The 21,192-nt window shown below is 27.3% G+C and overlaps 1 protein-coding gene and 1 long non-coding RNA gene across 5 annotated transcripts; one reads left to right on the top strand and one right to left on the bottom strand.

The window, feature by feature from the left end:
• The first annotated feature begins 465 nt into the window (after positions 1-465).
• LOC129301038 (uncharacterized) lies at positions 466-2,121 on the top strand. Its single transcript, XR_008590888.1, has 3 exons — positions 466-566; positions 970-1,046; positions 1,786-2,121. It is a non-coding gene; the product is annotated as an uncharacterized LOC129301038 (long non-coding RNA).
• A 2,806-nt stretch (positions 2,122-4,927) lies between these two features.
• Positions 4,928-12,324, bottom strand: LOC129301039 (cystinosin homolog). Of its 4 annotated transcripts, XM_054939616.1 has the most exons (12): positions 12,214-12,324; positions 11,909-12,062; positions 10,260-10,289; positions 9,782-9,948; positions 9,511-9,643; positions 9,329-9,418; positions 9,100-9,224; positions 8,887-8,929; positions 6,505-6,622; positions 6,372-6,421; positions 6,172-6,294; positions 4,928-5,357 (listed from the first exon to the last, which is right to left on the bottom strand). In XM_054939616.1, exons 4-12 carry the CDS (start codon positions 9,898-9,900, stop codon positions 5,298-5,300), a joined length of 861 nt encoding a protein of 286 aa, XP_054795591.1. In that variant the 5' UTR covers positions 9,901-9,948; positions 10,260-10,289; positions 11,909-12,062; positions 12,214-12,324; the 3' UTR covers positions 4,928-5,297. The 4 variants fall into 4 exon arrangements, with proteins under 4 accessions (XP_054795591.1, XP_054795589.1, XP_054795592.1 ...); XM_054939614.1 differs by lacking the exon at positions 10,260-10,289; XM_054939617.1 differs by lacking the exon at positions 10,260-10,289 and having other exon boundaries at positions 9,782-9,938.
• Positions 12,325-21,192: the final 8,868 nt, after the last annotated feature.

Genomic DNA, 21,192 nt, shown 5'->3' with positions numbered 1-21,192 from the left:
AGAGTATCATTTATGCTAACTATTCATCTCATATATACCATATTCTCTCAAAGTGAGTTGGCCAAGATTTTTTTGTTGCCTCTTAAGTCAAATCCAAACTTTGAATTCTTATAGCTGAAAACTACCCATTTTCTTCTTTCACCAAAAAAGGAGTGTATGATGAATCCATATCTTACTTGTAACATTTGAGTTTTCAACTTAGAAATTGAGTGTTTAAGAAGGGAATATTAATCAAAGTAATAGATTCATGAATTAATGATATTTTTGGATGAATAATATGGTTTTTAGATTGTTGGACAACCTTAAAAGAGGTTAGGTTGGAGTTAGAGAGCGGCCAGGGTATAAAGTGAGGCCTAAATCTTTTTGAGCCTCACTGTGCCATCTGTCGTGATAGATGCACCATAGCCATGGTGGATGTGCAGAAATTTACACATTTCAATTTGTGAAATAGATAGAAAACAAAGGAGAAAAGAAAGAAAACATGAGAAGGTGAGAGAAGATGTTTCTCCACAAGGGCTTCACTTTTTGAGCTTTTGGGAAGATATTTGAGCTAGCCACACACTTGGGTAAGCTTCCTCTCCCTTTTCCTCTCATTTATGAGAATTTTGATAGATTTAAGTATAGTTGGGGTTTGATTTTATGTTTTCTTGAACTTTGACTGAATCCATTAGCTTAGTTAAGATCTTAGGGAGTTAAATTAAACTTTCAAACTTAGGTTTATGGATTGTATAGTGATTTAAATTTTTGTGTTAGGGTTTAGATGAACCCTAAGTGAAATTTAAGAGTTTTTGAAACAATGTGAGTAAAGGATTGGTGCTATTAGTGTATTTGAGTATTAAATAGAATTGATGGAATGTATTGGAACTATTGTTGGTGTTAAAGTGGGATTTTAGGTATAGTGGGTATTAAAATTTAATGATTTAGGGTTTCATTAGAGTGATAATTGATTATTAGTACTTAATTATGTAGATTAAATATTGCTACATGAGTGGACCTTGTGGAGCACATATTCAACTATTGTAACCTTTTTGTGACAAAGGGTTGAGGTAATTGAATATTTCACTCTATTTAATTAAGTGTTTAACTATTTATGAGTAAATGTAAAATTTTGCATACATGTGTTTGAAAGTGTTGCATATTGTGAAATGAGGATATTGTGCGTAAAAAATGGCTTTTAAAATAATAAATTTATGAAATTTTTTTTCTATGAGTAAATTATAGTTTGGATATTAGTATATGATATTTATGAGAAAAATGAGTATGATCATGATAGGGAGTAGGGTTCACCCTAGGAAGGAATAGTAGAATTTTATATTGCATTTTCTCCTTAGTATCTAGTAAGGTGCGATGTTGAAGATTATCTTCTTAGTGCCCATATAAGGTACGGTGTTGGAGACTTACTTTCCTTAGCATTAGTGTGATACGATGTTAGAGTAATGAGACCCTGAATCATGTGTGATAAGGGAAACAATAGTTTAGAAGTGAGATATGACACTTTTGACCAAGTGATTTTACTACTGAAGGTGCGCTCAGGCCAATATGTATGTGCATTTGGTCTAAAAGAGCCTTTGATTTCAGTTGGAGTGATATGTAAGCTTTAATGGTAGAATGATCATGCTAGAGTGTGAAAATGACTTATCATATATAAATACTTATGTTTGGATATGTGTAATTGTATTTTTACTTATATAAGCTTTACTTGTTTATAGTTGTGCATACTAATTGATAGTTGTGAGTTATTCTATTACTAAGATGTTTATCTCACCCCGTGGTTAAATTTTTCAGGTAAGGGCTTGGATAAGGCCAAAGGAAAGAAAGACTTAGCTGGGATTTGAAGAGCATGTGTTTGTATAGCTCTCCCCCTTCTTTTTGGTTTTGTAATGAATATTTTAGGAATCTTATGCCAACTTAGGATCATGTATTATTTTAAAGTCACTTGCATGAGAAAATATGTAATTATGGATATCTCAACTTTAGATGATGTAATTGTGATGAAATTGATGTGAGAGGTCAAGATATTAGTATAAGTGATGTTTTGTGTTGATCATGTGGTGGAATGGCTATGTGAATGCTTAAATGTATTCAGTTGTTACCCCTTGAATCCATTATGAAATTGGAATTTTGATGGCCAATTTGTATATGAACTATTGTTATGTGTGGTATTGTTGGTCTATCAGGTTTTGTTTAGTTCAATTGATTTGATTCAAGTGGTTTCAAAGTTATGGTACTAGGTTTATAGGTTGGGATATCCTTGTGATTGTTTTGAAAGGAAAATGGATAAATTTGTATTCGGTATTAAATTTTAAATGGTTGATTGTTTAGGTGTATGAATAGTACCAATAATTAGAGGGCTCAATGAGTTTTGTATGAATACTTGAATCGCTTAATTTGGACATCGGATGGCAAAATAGTAACTCCGAAAGTTGGTCGAAGAAGTTGTTATGACAGTAGGAGTGCGTTGGGGCGTAAGGCATAGAAAGGGATGAAGTACCTCTGTGCTATCTACCCACCGCGGGTGATACATACATCGCGGCGAATGGGGCATTTTCTGAATTTTTTTTGAAATGTTCCATTGTTGCTTTTAAGGGTTGTGTTTGATTTCTATGCTTCCTCTACATTGTTTACTTTGTTTTAAATTATAGTTTGAGCTCAAACGTCTTTTCAAAAAGGGTTTCTTGGGATCCCAATCTTTTAAACTAATTTTCTAAAACCCTTATGTTATAATAACTTTATATAAGGAATTTAATAATCTTGGTTATCATAACGGTGTCGTGTTGGATTATTCTAGTAATATCAAGGTGGATATTACACTACCAATGGAGTTGTATTATAATTGGATGCAAATCATTATAGTAATGTAGCTTGATTATCACATCTCATTACTTTCTACTTAAGCATCTTGCCTTAGGGATAAAGCTAGTGCATTTGAGGCCTTTAATTTTTTGCAGAATTAGAGAAACTTCAAAATCCCTATTAGGAGAGATGCCAACATTTAGTATTCAATTCAAGCCTTAAATAATATTGTTTCTAATAGAAGGATACCTTTGCACAATTTTTTTTTAAAAGGAGCAACTTCAAATATTGATAAATAGTAGAAATTACCCATCAATCGTACAATCTAATTGCAAATCTTCCTATTAAACCTCCACCACTGCATCTTTAAACTCAAAAACCAATTAAGCTTGAAGACTTATCTATTCTTTTTTCCAAATGAAGTTAGAGATGTTTATAGTCTTTGTTGACTAACCCTCTTATTTGGTTTGATTAACTATTTCATTTGTCTCAAACTTCATTTCTAAAACTATAGTCAATGTAATCTTGTAATTCTTAATTGAAGTTAGAGCTAACAAACTGAAGAAGCATCCAGATACATTTAGCAAAATCTACTATAAATATGAGAGTGTAAATCCGGTGGGATTACAAATTTTCTGTGTGTTTGTGCTATGAAAGTGAAAATCTCTAATTCTCTGATCACAACTCTTGTTAACATTCAGCAAAGTCAAAATCCTATTCAAGTGACTGCATACTTTGTGTGATGAATAATTTAATTACAATCTCAACATACTTTTTCACACTAAGACCCCATCATATCTTGTCCCAAAACTTCATTTTTTTAATGAATTAAAAACCCAATTTTAACTAAGAATGTGTATGTGTCATCAATGATTAAACTCTAAATTACTTGACCATGAAAGCTATAATACCATATCATAAATTATTTCTACTTATAAGTTTAAACTATTATGAAAAGGCATATAAATATTTTTTTAAAGGTAAATTCTCTTCCCCCTCTATGCCCAAATCACAACCCTCCCACCTATTGAACATACATAGAGCTTTAAAACCCAAATATAGACAAAGAAACCTTACATGCCTAAATTATTAAGCTGTGAAGGTGATTTCTTATGCATTATTGCATGTTGATGCCTTAATTTATGGCAAGACAAATAAAAAAGTCAATGGTAGGATTGTGAAATTCAAACTTTGAAATAAAATTTTGCACATAATTTTATTCTAGTACTATAGTTTAAAGGCCCAGAAACTATGAGGTGTGTTTTAACAACAATTGTGGGTAGGGCAAGTTCAAGCTTCTTTTAATCTAAAGCTATATCAAAGATTGATGATGCAAACTTGGGGTGCAAAGTGCACCTTTCTCCATCTACAATCACTGAGGTAGGTTAAAGAATCCTTAAAAAGGCATATTTTACTAAAAAAAAAGATAAAGCTAATTTATCTTCCACCTTAAAAACATACGATTGGCATAAAATATGTTAAAACCTATATTTCCAAAACGAATGAGCCATATCAAGTAATCAATTGATAAGTAAAGTATTGTTCTTATAAAGATTTTATTACAACCCAGTTGAGCATTAACTTATCATGTTCGCTTAATTTGTGCAAGACACAAGTTAGAACAAAGATCAAGTGGAAATTAAATTTAGCTACAATGAGGAAGCATGATATGGTCAATGTTAAGGGTGATTGTAATACTCAAGTGTTGACTTGGATTATTATAGCCTTGATTATGCCTTAGTGTTTAACTTCCTCCTTTAATTGCAGTTAAAGTTATATTTGTTAATTATTAGTTTAAGTCTCTTAATTTCTCATTAGCACCTTCTGATCCACGACGAGCATTCCAATCATATTAACCTTTAATTTCTTAGGTGATTACTTGACCAAACTTAACTAAGCATAAGCCTAATGTAAACCATGTAGGATTGGTAGGTGTATTCCTATCATACAAGCTACATGATTAAATTGAAGGTCTAGTCTAGATTTCCTATCCCTGGACTCCTTGCAAACACCAAAATATGCCTCAATCAGATTCCCCTTATTTTAGGACAAATAGGCATATAATTGAATCAACATAATATTAACTCAAATAAAGGTAGAAATTATAATCTATTAATCCATCTACAAGCTATAACAACCTAAAGCAAAGGTTTTGCTACATAAATTAAACATTCAGATGAACGAAATACAGAGCCAACCAAACATAAAATAAAAGATATAGGAGTGAAGAAAAAAGAAAGAGGAAACTAGTAATCAATACCCAATTTCTATTCGTGTTGCCAATTTTTTACATTCCCAAGCCTTAATTTAATTTACCTTCATTTGAGCCCCAAGCCTCCTCTCAAGTCAAGAATGAGCAAAATGAAGAAAATGCTCTAATTATATGGAAGAAATCCTCAAAATTTGTGTATAAGTAAGGCTATGCATTTATATCTAGTACTACAAAACCAAAGAACATCATCATTGTTTTCTTGCTATTGAGCTACGGCATCACAATGCTTGTGTTATGGCACCATAGACCACTCCTCAATTTCTTCTATCTCCACATCCTTTAATAATAACTCCTGAGATTACCACATGAAAATTAATGAAAAAGAATATTTTCTTGATTTGAACTAATTTTTACTTAATTTTACAATTGGCCTTATCCATTAAGTGGGACTAACTACATGAATTACACTATTTCAATGTGCTCTATCAACATCAACAGCCTATTCAGTTATCAATATTTGACAATAATTCCAAAAAAAATATCAATGAGTCCAATTCCATAGAAAATGAATCAAAATATCCCTAAAATGTATTGATGGCTCCCCAAATAACTCTTAAAAATATATCAAATATCATTAAAAATGCTGAGCAAATAGCATAACATTTGTCAATTTTAGTTTCAACAAGAAATGTTTGAAAACCATAGATCATATAATTAATGCCCTAGTATTATGTCTACACGATACTCTAAGCATAATAGTATTGTCACTTGGAACTTCTTTGAATAAAATCAAGTTTTTTCATACTATATTTTCTCATGTGTGCTATCTAAAAGCTTGATTTTTTTGGGAGTTTTTCATACATTGCTTTCTTAGATTTCAAGGAATCTAGATATTGGGTATAAAAAATTAGGGAAGACAATATCTTAGGCCCTTTTCCTTTAAACAATAAGATATCAAAATATCAAGTTACCTTCATTGTGACAAAATTCAATAGAAAAGCACACATATTTAGAATCTCATAAAAGTTGATAGCACTAAATATTTAAGGATATATAGTGAATGTTTTTAAGACATATGAAATGCTTTTATGGATATATATCTTGGGAACTAAATTATACTGCCTTAAAATATATTAACTTTTCTACCATATGCTTATATTATCTACCATTGGTCTATCAATAGACTTGGCAATCTCAACTTCAAGAGGAGTCTTTGAGTTTGGGCCTTTTTCGTGTCGATACAGCACATAATGTTGGATCATGAACATAATGTCAAAGAATAAAGAAACCTGCGATTGTCAAAATACATCACTATTATCACTTCATTGCCATTTCATATAAGTTAGGGTGAGAGAATGATCCATACCAGAGATAGCATTACTTTTCCTATATTTCCATATAAGTTCACCCAAGAACCTGAGGTTTAAAATTTTGTCACCAATATGTTATAGACTTAGAAAGATTCATGCTTTATAATTAAAGGAGATTTCAATGCAAACCTTGATCTATCGATTGCATAACCATTTGAGCATAGTTTCCAATGCTTCCAGAAAAATCAAGTTGGATGTTCTCAATGCTCCAGCCTATTGTACTTTTTCTTATAAAGTTCATCATAGCCTATATTCATAACTCAGTAGTTACAAGTGGAGGACTAGAGGTGGCCTTAGCCAATGCATTTTTTGTCAACAGTAGTCTACCAGCTAAAAGAATAAAGAACAATCTTCAAACGCGTCAAAGCCAAGTAAAAGAAAAGGGGGTTCTAAAATACATTATGAATTTGGATTTGTTTGGAAATATGGTTGTCAATCTTTACTTATGTTTTACAACTAGTCTCAAGTTCAAATAAAAGATATGTATTGTCTTAAGCCCTTAAAGGACTAACAAGAGTAAAAAATTAAGGTATCAGATATGAGATTCTTGAGATGGATGTATAATCATACAAGAAAGAATAAGATTCATAATATTTTTTTTATAAGAAAAACTTTGCATGGCATTTGTTAACATGAAAATGATAGAAAATGAGCTTAGGTGGTTTGAACACATGCCAAAAAAGGTTGTTAAAGGTATTAGTAAGGCTATACATGCAACCCAATAGCCCAATCAACTAAGTTATGCTTGAGTCATTTGGGCTAGTCAAGATGGGCTTTAGGCCAGGCACTAAGGTAGAGTCTAGCCAGCCCTAACCTAGCCTCATGCTATATATTTTTTAATTTTTTTTCATTCTTTTGTTAATGTTAATTGATTTATTGTATAAATTTTCTTAGTATTTTTATGTAATATATTGATTTCATAATTATCATGGAGATTTTCTATGATTACGCTTTTAATTTAATTTTAAATTTTAAATTGATTTCATTAATTTTATATAATAAAAAAGTAATGGATAAATTGTACACATATACAATTTTAAAAATAATTTTTTTTCTTAATACTATGTTTGAGAGGCATGTATTTCAAATGATAGTAATTATTTTTTTATGAATAATTTTTTTATAGTTTTATTTTTTAAAAAAAATTCAAGTAAGGGCCCAACAAGGTCCTAACCATTAGGGCATCAAGTTGGCCCAATATTTACTTCAAGCAAGACACTGAGCTGGAGTGATATCCTACCCAACTCGGCTAACACATACCACTAAGTGTCAATGATGAGAGTTGAGCATTTGGTGTTTAATCCTATGAGAAGAGTGGTAGATGAAGGCCATGAAAGGCACTCCAAAAATTTATTGAAGGGATCTATATCGATGAATAATAATAATAATCTAAAGAGTTGATTATTGATAAATTACAATAGTATTGAATGGTCCATATAGTTGATCTTATAAGGATTGGACAACATAAGGGATCATTTTTGAGTCCTTATTTGTTTAACTTGGTTCTAGATATTTTGATTGAACATATTTAAGAGGAAATCCCTAAAGGCATGCCTTTTACAGATCATATAGTTCTTATTGAAAGACAAGAGAAGAGATTAATTGCAAACTTAAGTTATAGAGGAGGACCTTGGAGTTAAAAGGTTTCTACTTGAGTAAGAGTAAAATAGAATATTTGCATTGTAGTTTTGATAAGTGGTTAGTCAGTGGTAATTTAGAAGTAAAATTTGAAGATCAGATTATACCTCAAGTGAAAAAATTTAGATATTTAAAAGTTATTATTTAACATGATAGGAAAATTGATAGGGATATTGCATATAAGATACAAGATGGATAGTTTAATTAGATACAAGCTAAATGAGTTATTTGTAATCAAATGATACCTAATAAACTTAAAGAGAAGTTTTATTGAATTGTTATAAAACTAGCTATTGTAGGGTAGTGAACGTTGGGCTTTAAAGAGATAATGAGAGCATAAAGTTGAAGTAGCAGAGATGAGAGTGTTGATATAGACGTATGGGCATGCATAAAAAGATAAAATCTAAAATGAGCATACATAAGAAAAAGTGGGCATGGCGTCTATTGAAAAAAAAATGATAGAAAATCATTTGAGATGGTTTAGACATATACAGAGAAGGTCATAAGAGGCACTTATGATGAGAATAGAATGGATAATCTTAAGTTCTGTAAAGAGAGATAGAGAAAGATAAAAAAGAACACTTGTGGAAATTGTTGAACAAGCCCTCCTAATTAACATTATTCCTAAAAGTTTGGTTGATAATAAAGCACATTAGCATCGTGCAATTCATACAGCCAACCTTATCTAATGAGAAATGACTTGTTGTTGGTCATTATAATTGATCTTACTCGATTGGATATGGCTTATTGTCATTGTTGTTATGTTCATTATCATTAGAAATATGAATTTCAACATTCAGTTTTGTGAACATGTTCATTGCAATACAACTTCCATAAAAGAAGCCGAGTACAAAAATTGGAATAAATCCTGACCTGGGGAATATATTTTATCGTCGTCATACAAACTTGAATGCCACTGCAAAATGGTTAATTTACACATAATTAATTAAAAGGAAATCAATCCTTAATAAACATTCATGTGTCACAGCATGTAATCGTATAATGTAAGATCTATGAAGTTAGTAATTGAATGTAAAAAAACTAATATTATATAAAAGGTAGCTCAAATAAGGAAGCACAACATACTTGAATATGGAGAGAAGCCAGAGCCAATGGTGTGTAGATAAAGTTATGAAGAAGCAGATTACACCGATCAACCACGCGGCAACCACAATTCCATAAGCTATTTTAGACACTTTCTGATTTCCATGCTATAACAGCAAACTATTGTAAGAAATTTGAACAATAACCGAGAATTCAAAAAATATACAAAAATTGAAAGTACAAAAAGCTTAATGAAAATAGAGTATAATACTTCATAGATGGTAATTTGGAATAAGGTAAGAGTGGTGAGCAAAACAGCGTGAGATGAGAAAGCAACATCATTTGCTGCTACAGGTATCATCTGAAACACAAATGAAATTTAATGTTGCTTTTAAATACCAAAGCCATAAGCTTTGAATTGGGATTTATAAACACACTGTACATGGAACTAACCTCTTTTTGACCATACTTGTCTCTGTACTGCTTCTGAATAGTAGAGCTGAAGTATAAAGATGCATTGTATAACAAATAGGATGTGTGCTTAGTGAGATTCAACACCACAAAATCAAAGTTCAATCCAACAACACTGAAATCCAATAACCATTTCGTCAAATTGAGGCAAATTAGAATGGTAAAAGGAAAAGAGTAAAAGCATGCATAAATAGGGATTGTATTTGTGGAATGATAATAAATGAAGGAAGAAGTTGGTACATTTTCTTATAACCTTTTTCTGTGATAATTTAGGATAACTTGTGGGTAGAAACTGACAGACCAGCAAATAAAAGTCAGCCATCCCAAAACTTCATATGACACATGAAGTGGGACTAAATTCCAAGATGCCATTTTTGATGTGGAGTGCTTGCTTGGTTGAGGTTTTTATCCTGAAGAAGCCTACCAAGTACCAATAATGTCACTATGAAGATAAAAAGGGCATAAAAAGAATGAATAAAATTTGGTTGAGTAGGAAAGAAATTATCTCCTCATGCTTCTCTCTTATTTAAAGGTATAGAGTTTGTGACATGATCTAATACAATACTATGTACTAGATAATGTCACTTTGAAGATAAAAGGGGCATAAAAAGAATGAATAAAATTTGGTTGAGTAGAGAAGAAATTATCTCCTTATACTTCTCTCTTATTTAAAGGTATAGAGTTTATGACATTATCTAGTACAATGCTATATATACTATGTTAACACTAACCTTTTGAATAGACATGGTAAGCAACCCAACCTATAAAAAAGTTGTGGGTTAGGTTAAAAAAATTGGTTCAATTATATGTGGGGCGATTTTGGCTTGCCCCACATAACTTAAACTCGCAGCAGACTAACCCGTAAGTTGGCAGGTTGGGTTTTAAAAAGTAAATAAGATTAAGTTTAAAATAAAGTATTCAAAGAAAACATGCATGGAATTGTGATCTAAGTACTTGATACTTTTACATTTACTTAATTCAAGTTTAAATTATTACAAAAAATAATAAAAACACACTGCTCATGTTTAAGTAGTGATATAATATAATCTAAATGTGATCAAGATAATATTGAATAAAATATTTTATTATACTTTACTTCATTCATATAATAGCTTATTTAAATTATCTTGTTTGCAAAATAGTACTATCCAAGTTAGCAAATAAAAATTAAACATATTTATGAAAAAAGTTTAGTTGCCCTTTTTATTTAAAAAATTAAACATATTTATGAAGTGCTAACCATATATATTATCATCTTAATTTGAACATAAAAGAACAAAAAACAGATACAGAGATATTACAATATTTAGGTGATATGAACTGAATGTATTATGAGTAGTAATTTAATAGTCAGAGTATAAATCATCATTATTTTCTTTTAAAAAAAGAATTGGTATTTTAAATTGAAGCATTAATTTTGTAGCAAAAATGCTAAAATAAGATGAAGAGAAAAGGGGATAGACAAAACATTTATATTAATTCATATATGTATAATAATAATTAGTCATGTAAAAGACTAGAGAATGAAAAGATCACAAAATTAAATTAGTTTATATTTAAGTGGTAATATAAGCATGTCTTAATTAAAAGGAGGTAAATTTATAATTTTTAGGGGGAATATATGATTTTTTTTACCTTGAAAAATAACAAAAAAGGTAAATTTATAAAAATTATAAAAAAATACTTTTTTTTTTACTTGTGGGTTGGCCTGTTATAACCCGGCAATCTGTTACGAGTTGTATGGATTGGCAAAATTCAACTTGCAAAGAATGCGGGCCATGCTAAGCCATCCCACCAAACCCACAACTTGCGGAGTACAAGTTAATCCATGTTATAGACTTTATTTTAAAATAATCTAATTATGCATGTAGAAAATATCAAACACCACATGAGATCTGTTAATTGCCATATAGAACAATTGCTCTATGCCAATTGTATATCTCATTTTCATTACCTTAATTGTATTTGGACTATTGTCAAAACGCATGCAAAGAAAATATAATCATCAATCCACAATATCAATATCAATATCTATATATATAACAAACAAGTTGCTCAAAATTTTATCAAAAATGAAAACGCACAACAGCACAATTATATCCCTAGCCAAAATTGCATTTGAATCCAGTCCTATCCAGCTTCAGAATTGAATTTCAATATCAAAATTAAGGATAATACCAGAACGCAGTGCCAAAGCTCAGCAAGAATACATATCCTCATTCCACAGTAACATTCCAACATCTTTAGGAGCATAATACAAACTAACGACGCTCAAATGGTCAAATTACACCAATCACAACCATACCCGCACTATACCAAGGCAATAATTGAATTTCTAAAATAGTCCAAAATGAATCAGAAATGAAAGGGGAATTCTCACCTCTGGTTACAGTAACTCTTATTCCAATTAACAAACAAGCCAACTTCAATTTGAAGCACTAATTCCAGCCCTCAGTTCATCATCTCACATTTGACGTCAGAATCACATTTTGCATTCATGTTATTCATCATCTATCTCTTCTGATAATCGAAATCTGCAACGACATAGCCCGAATGCAAAAGCTCACCAGCTAATAAGAAACTAATCTGCTTTGACCAAAAAAAAAAAAAAGACTAGAAGAAGAAGAAATTATTCGGCCAAGGTTGGTAGGTAAGATGAAGAGCATTGACTTTTGTAAAGCTCACCTAAGCAAAAGCTTTGTTTTTCAGTCACATCCATGGTGGAGAAAGTTTGTATACGCCATTGTTGAGCTTTTATATGCGTCATCTTCTTGCTCCTCTTCTGATCAAGGGAAAGAGAAAATGAGAGAGGCCAAATATTTGTATTCTAGTCTCGGCATCTTTCGTTGCACCAGATCCAAAGCCAATCGCTAGAAAACAAAAATCCATCTTTCACAATAAAAAAGCCAAATAAAATAAACTTGTCGCCAACATTTTTAAATGAAATTAAATCTTGAAAAATCTTTCGAAATTTCACATGGTCATATGGACGGCCTTTGAAAATAGAGTTGGGTTACTAGAATCTCTGAGCTCACCTTATTTATAAATTATTTTTAAGAAAAATTATGAATAGGTTCGCACACGTAAAATTCAAAAAGTGCAACCAAGTATAATTTATAGTTGGAATATAAAGATAATACTATCTTTGTTAATTTGGCTTTTATTTATAAATGCAACTTTACATTTTACAAGTTAAATTTTTTATTTAACATTTCATATAATATTGAGTCTCTGTGGAGTTAATTATATCTACTCAAGGTTATAAATGGTCTCATTGAGATGTAAAATTCATAATTCACCATGTAATTATAGGTTAAGAAAACATAATTAACTTTGTAAGGCCTATATTTATAGCTTAAGAAAACATAATTTACTTTATAAAGACTATATATTATGTCAAGTGTTAAATAAAAAATTTGATTTGTAAATTTTGAATCTATGGTTGTAAGTAAAAACCAAATTAATAGGGGCAGTATTGTCTTTGTACTCCAGTTATAAATTACACTCAATAAATCCGCCATTAAATCCATTGTTCATTTGCTCCAACAAAACACACACACACACTCTGTTCAGGCCACTCAAGGTGCACCTGTAGTTAAATTGGAGTCAATCCAATCTTAATTAAAATAATAAATAAAATATTAATATATAATTAATATATAAACTGAAAAGGATAATATTCAAGCAAAAATATTAATCTATAAATAAATAAAATATTCATATATAAATTGAGGAGAATTGGATTTAGCTTCCTTTCATTGAAGGCGTCCGCTCCTTTATTGAGGAGAGATTATATCTAGATTATCTTCAAATTTAATATTTTTTATTTTTTATATTTATTAAAATAAGAAATTTATATAAATGGTCAAAATTAATAAATATGTTTAACAGTTTCAACATTCCATATTTAATATGAATTATTTATATTTAACATTAAAAATTTTATATTTTTTATAAATTAATTATTTAAATTTAATTAGGATAGTCTAGATATAGCATGTTCTCAGGAGAGGGGCGAATAGGTGAGTTTGGACAAATGTAGTGGGGATAAGGGAGCCTTTGCCCCACATTTCAATAATTTTTTGGAATGATGAAATATTTAGTATCTTAAATTTGTTTCAATTATTAATTTTAATTTTTCAAAATTAATTTTTATCAATTTGATTAATTTCATTTTTTTAAATTTCTCTTCAAAATTTAAAATACAAATTTATTCTCAAATTAATCTAATATATAAAGTATTTTGATAATTTGACATGTATATATAGTTAAATGAGAATAAAATAAAATTTAAATTAATTTATATTTTATTAATTCAGTCTTTTACGTTGTATTTTGTTCTTTTACTTGTTAAATTTTTTGAGTTTACTTTTTCCTACCTAAATAATTACATTTTTTTTTACATAATATGCATGACTATCATCAATAGCTATTATCTATGCTGATATATTTTAACAATGTTAACTTATATTTAAACAATAAAAATCAAATCAATAATCAAAACAAATTTCAAGGATCAAATCAATAAAAATTAAAATTGAGGAACTAAATTAATAATTGAAGTAAATTTAAGAGATTAAAAATTTCATTATCTCATAATTATTTAAAAGAAGTTAAAATTTTTATTTGTAAAAAATAATAATATAGATTTTGGCCCCTTTATTAACCTTCCTTGACCACATTAAGGATTTAATTGGTTGTCAACTTTGAAGCTTTGGCCACTAGCACCCTTGTTGGCCACGATATTAAAAAATTAACTGTCAAAAGTTAATGACCAATGCCGTTAACAATGGAGAAGGTGAAGATTGCAGAGGAAAACAATGGATTGATGGTGATGCCAATAATTCAGACAGAGAAGGAGATATTGAGCTGGATTCAGTGGCAAATCTAGAAACAAGTACATGGGGCAAAATTGAAAACTACTTAAAATATTAGGGAAAGCACTAATTTTTACAATTTTAACAAGCAAAATTTAAAAAAAACAAAAGAAAATCTCGAGGGGTATTGAAATTGTGGGGGCCAGCACCTCCTTGCCCCTCTTGCCTCGTCCCTAGATGAGTTGATGCTGTAAACTATAAAATTCAACTCAACGAGGTTTGAATGTTATTGTATATAACACTATCACGTAAACTCTTTTACTATTGTGAATTCGATCCAATTTATTGTAGTATGAAAATTCAAGTCAATATGTCTTGTTAAGCTGATAAATCATTAAATTACTGTTTTAATTAATTTAATAAAATACTTTGTTTGTAACATGTTTAATCACAATTTGATTATGATTTTAATTATTAACAGTGCATTGACCAATACAATATAAATAGTTGGTGTTGTTCTTCTATTTTTTTTAAAAAATATTTTACGAAGTTTGCTCCTTTCTCATTAATTTTAGGGAAAACTTATATACCTATGCATTTTTTTAATTAAATTAATAAATATGAATTTTTGATATAGGAAAAATGATAATAAAATTTCTCCGAATAATATAAACAATAATCTAACCCTTCAAAATATCATAATTATATTAAAGTCTTTAGAGATTTCTGTGTCAATAAATTTTAAATTGTAAATATCATTTTACTATTATTGATAAATTATGATTTCTTCTTCAATTCTTACAATTTTTTGAATAAAAATTGTTACTCCTTCCGTTCAAAAATGTAAGGCATTTTTAATCAAATCTCACCTCTAATAAAGTAGTTACCTACTTTTCAACTAACCACATCTTTTCATATTTACCTCTGTTAAACACCCTATAATAAATATAAAATTACTATCAATAGAGGCACTTTTAAAAAAAGACAATAATTATATCTCAAAAGACTAAAAATACTTTATATTTTTAAACATTCAACTTCTCAAAAAATGCCTTATTTTTTTGAATGGAAGGAGTATTTCTTAAACAAAAGTTGTAATTAGGGCTTGTTATTTTAAGAACTTATTTTTCAATAATAGAAATCAATTATATATATATATAAGTAGGGTTAAAAGCTACAAGTGAATGTCACATGTTCATTTCACTTTTAGGAATTTCATACTTCGGGATGCCTTTCCTACAATTCTGTGCTTCGGAGTCAGATTTGAAATTAGGTTTAGGATAATTTATTATTTTTATATCTATATAAAATTGAATATTTAGGTCTAGAGTTAGGTTTGGGATGAATTATTAATTTTTAGTTGTATATAAAAATTTTATCTATTTTAAATTCAAATCTCATCTATCCCAATGATTTTTAAAAACTTTGGATAATATTCTAAAAATTAGGCTTCATACAATTGAGTGTGTGTGTATTCGAATTCAAATTAATGTCAATCTAAATATGTATAAAAAAAATTAAATTTTTCTATTTAAAATTCAAATATTTTCCATCCTAATGATTTTTAAAAATTTTGTTGGATATCCTAAAAATTATGCTTATTATAATTGAGTATGTGACCCGTGTGCGTAATTTGATATCAGCAACATAAAGACTTGATATATATTGAAAAACTAATATTTGATAGATATTTTATTTGAATTAAAAATAAAGATTTAAATTTTAAATATATAAACTTCATAATTGACAGGCAGTTGTGATAAGTATTTGCTTAACCTATATTGATAGATATTTAAATGGATATTTTATTTAAGCCAAAAATTATATAAATTTTGTCTATTTGCTTAACCCACATTCATAAATACTTAAAAGATGACGTTTAAATATAATAAATTACAAATATATACTTAATTTGAATTGTCATTGTTTAAGAAACTACTCCTTCATTTTTCCTCTCATTTGAACCTTGCTCAATTATAAACTAGGCTTGCTAGCTATATCACATTCCAAAGCTCTAATTCACTCCTCTAACTAAATTAGGCTTATACTACTATCAATTATTGTTCAGTTTATTTTCCATATTCATTGTTTTGTTTGATAATGTTCATTGTTTAATTCATTTTCTTTACTTGTAAATAATTTGCATTAAATTTTCTTGCTATTTATAGCTTTTACATTTGAGATCCATGCAGTTTGTAGCATCAACACAGCCAAAAAAGATTTGCATGTTGTTGTTGTTCAAGTAATTCATATTTGGAGAATGTTAGGTAAAAATCCATCCAAAAAGACTTTAACTGTGTTGAATTGGTCTTTCACAATAATGGAGTAAGTCTTTTTTACTTTTGTATTCCCTTATCCAATATACAATATATGTAAACTTTATCTAACAACTTTGTTATAGGATGCCTAGATCAAAGGCCTTTTATAAGCCATTTTGAAGATAGGTTGAAGCTATTTAATATATATGAAATTATAAAATTTGGAATCTTTCAATGCTTTGAATCATATCAGACAATTGATTAGTTTCATGTACTCGACTAATTTGAAGTTGCATTTTGGGGTTCAATTTTGTCAATGTTATTAGAGGCAATAAATGATTATTACTCAGCAGGTTTGTTATCAAAATTTTTGAATTTAGTATTTGAAAACTTTATTTGGCACATTTAAGATACCCTATTTTAAACTTTTTCAATATATCAACCTAACCAATAGATTAACATTTAACGCAAAACAATATATCAACGTAACGAATATTTATATTTTTGAAACTTTATTTTTTTCCATATGTAATGGTGAGTGTTTGTGACCAAAATTAATTCAGTTTTATCCTTATTTGTATAGGAAAAATAAGATGAGTCATACTCTAGATAAGAAAAATAACCCTTGAAGGCGCATGGTAATACATCAACCTAACTTATATTTATATATTTAAAAAAATTATTTTTAGATAGGTCAAAAGATTTTATTAAAAAAGACCTATTATATAGAGACTTTATTAAAAAAACATATACTTTAGGTAAGAGATTTTATAAAATTAGTTCTTTTTAAATATCTATTTTGGATAGGTCACAAATTTTATAAAAGAAGTTATTTTTGGATAGATTATTATTTTATTTTTGGCTACAATAGTATAAATGACCTATTATTTAGTTATTTTTAGATTATATAATCAATTTATTCTATAAAAATAGGGTTAGCTTTGGTGATTTTACATGATTCTAAATGTCTTCCCTAAAATTATATGATTTGGGAGTTATGTTGGTTGTTGATTCTCGGATTAGTTTGATATTCTTTTAAATATTTAAAAATATAAGTTAAATGAGTGATTAAAAGATACGTAGCTTCTTATATGTAATTTTCTAACTTTTAAGAAATCAGCTAACTTATTTAAAATCTACTACTCTTTCCATTCAAATTTTGAGAGTTTAGATGTTAAAAAATATATGACATTTTAGTGTTTTAAGGTATAATTAATATATTTTTTAAAAAAATTTCTCCTAATAAATAAATTACTTTTTATTTATTTTAAATATTAATGCCCTATTAAAAAATAGGTAAATATTAAAAGATGATGTTGAAAGACAACTAACTACTTTATTAGAAGGTGTGATTCAGTTAAAATTATCTTATATTTTTTTAATGAAGGGACTTTATATTTTTGAGGTTACAACATGAATTAAAATTCAATTTAAATATGAATGCAAACATTTAAATTTAGTCAAAAATATATAGAAAATCATATTTAGTTTGTAAATACATGATTATACAAATTGAGATAAAAATCAAAATAAAAATCATATTAATATAAAGATCATACTTGATATTGGTTTATAAAAATTAGTATTCTTATTGAATCAATGAACCATTATATTTGAACTATTCAAATATTTGTTTGAATTTAAATATAATTTAGTTTTGATATTTTTTTAATTTTAATATATCAACATAAATGATATAAAAATTAAATATGTAAATAAATATATGATCGTCAATTTTAATATGGATAAGAGAATAAATTCTTCTTTATGATTTTCTATTTTGGAAGTCATGTTTGGTTATTAGTTTTCATATTAGTTTGATATGATATTTTAACTATTTATAGATATATTAAAAGAGTAGTTAAAAGATGTTTAACTTCTAATATTTAATTTTTTTAATTTCAAAATATAAGTAAATAATATTTTCTATTTAAATGATGGTATTTTTTAATTTGATAAAAATAAGATTTTATCTATTGCATATAAAAGTAGGGTTAGTTTTCTTATTCTTTCTGGACTATGTATTTCAAGAGTTATGTTTAATAATTGCTTTTAAATTGATTCGAGGATTATTTAAAAAATTATTTTGGCTATTTTGTTTTGATTTATTGTAATTACCTAATATATTAATAATATCAAAATATATCAATCTAAATATTTGTTTTACATAGTTAAAACCAATTAAAATGTTGTAAATATTAAGATTAAGATTAAAATCTAAATATATCATGTAATCAATTAAGATTTTTGTTAAGATTTTGAATCTTTTATTTGTATAATTTGATTATGTGCTTTTAGATCTAACAATATACTATTTTTAAATTTAATTATTATTTTAATAAATTTTTTTAATGATAGCATCTAATTGGATTGAATTGGTTAAATTCTGATGACAACTAATTATTTTACAATATAATTAATTTTTAATTAAAATAAAAACTATAAGCTGTTATGCGAAAAAAAAAGGTTCACATTTCATGCTCATCAGCATGATGAGCACGGCTCATCACCCATAAGGGTAATCCTAGCCCTTCTTTTTGTCCCAAAATGATTTTTGTCCTGAACTTTAAATTAATTTTTAAATATTTTAAATATTATATTTGTGAAAATAAAAATTATAAAAATTATTATTAAATTTTAAGTTCCTAAAATATATCTAGATATCAATTATATAAAAATTATAAAAATTTTAATATTAAATTGAATCATTCAAATTATATGTGGACTGTTCAAAATATATCTAAACAATCAATTTATAAAAGATATAAAAAATTTATATTAAATTAGATTGTTCAGATTAAATCTAAACTAGTAAGATTGATTATTAACAAATTTATTAAAAACTTGATCTTTTTTATGCATTTTTATTTTGATTAATATAAAATAAAAAAATTAAATCTAGATTGTCCAAATCTTGTCAGGAGTGATGTGTATGATGGTGCTCATTATGTAATGAGCACTGAGAGTAGTCCAAATTTAATATTAAAAATTTCTATAATTTTTATTTTCACAAATATAATATTTAAAAATATTTAAAAATTAATTTAAAATTGAGGGTAGAAATCATTTTGAAACAAAATAAAGGACTAAGATCACCTTATAGGTGATGAGTGTGAAATGCGAATTCGTAGAAAAAATTATCACAATCACATGTCTTTAGTAAAATGAATTTTCCAAATTAATCATATTTTCTAGAAGCATTAAAAAGTTTGGAAATATTGTAATTTGAATAGGATATGTTATCAATATCGGTCAATATATTCTATAATTTTAGATTACCAAGATAATGTATTCAATAATAAAAAGATTTTGGGATTTAAATTTTGAATTTTAAGTTAGACCTATTAAAAAAATTAATATATAATGATTAGATAAAATTGTCAATTTAATTTGAATTTTTCCTCCACGTGTTAGTTACTATTTTATTCCAATTAAAATTATGAAACTCACAAGTTTGTATAAAATTCTAAGAGCAGAGATGTGTTAATAGAAATTTAATAATGAATAAAAGAAATAAAAAAACATAACAATTTTTTTAATGAAAAGTCCTTATAGTATTAAATCCAATTCCAAGCGTTTTGTTTTTTAAGTATGTTAAAAGGATACATTTTTAAAATATTAAAATTAATTATACAAATTCATATAACAAATAAGAATTTAAGTTTTTTTTTAATTCTCTTGATCCTCATAAGCCAAATCTCACTTGAATTTTAATATAATAAAACATACTTATTAAAAAATATTACTCCTTTTGTTAAAAATGTAAGGCATTTTTAACCTAATATCACCCTAATAAAGTAATTACCTACTTTTAAACTAACCCTATCTTTTTATATAATATTTTCACTTTAATTTGAATTTGAATATAAAAAAATTTAGATATGGTTCTTAGCTAGATTTTAATCTCATCTCTACATTTAAAGTATATAATCTAAATAAAAAAAATTTGAACCACATTATTTCATCATTATATAGTTAGATATCATATAATAAAAACACATACTTATTCAAAAAGTAAATTATTATAAGATTTAATTTTTTTTATTTGTATATTTAATCAAATTAATTTAAATTGTTTTTCACATTACCACAATTAAACAAGGGCCACAAGGCTTATTTGTGCAACTTTTTATTAATAATAGAGTTGAAAAAGCAGACAAACTTATAGATTATGAGTTGGCAAGTACAAGTTAAAAAGGTACTTTTTGGTGAGTTGTGATTTTCTCAACCTAGCCTATTAACCTGTCAAATATTTAAAAAAAAATTATTATATTACTGCTTGCATAAAAATAGTATTTTTAAAATTTATTTTTATTATCTTTAACATCATTAATAATAATTATTATTAAATTTTTATTATCTTCAAGTAAGAAATAAAAAAATAGTTAAATAGGTAAAAATAGGATGAAAAAGGAGAAGAAAAATCAATAAAATTTCTTTCTCTTCTCAAATCCTTCTACATGGTATTGCTGCAACTGATAAATATAATGAAATGGAAGTTCTATGTGAACGATGGAATATACAAGTGGTAGTTGAAAACAATTTAATAATAAAATTTTCTAACTCAATCAAATATGTACATGTTTTCT

Source organism: Prosopis cineraria, unplaced genomic scaffold, assembly GCF_029017545.1.
Source record: "Prosopis cineraria cultivar Desert tree isolate PC_DT_omini unplaced genomic scaffold, ASM2901754v1 PC1860, whole genome shotgun sequence".
Taxonomy (NCBI): domain Eukaryota; kingdom Viridiplantae; phylum Streptophyta; class Magnoliopsida; order Fabales; family Fabaceae; genus Prosopis; species Prosopis cineraria.
The sequence above is the reverse complement of the archived record's forward strand: the minus strand, read 5'-3'. Positions and strand labels throughout refer to the sequence as shown.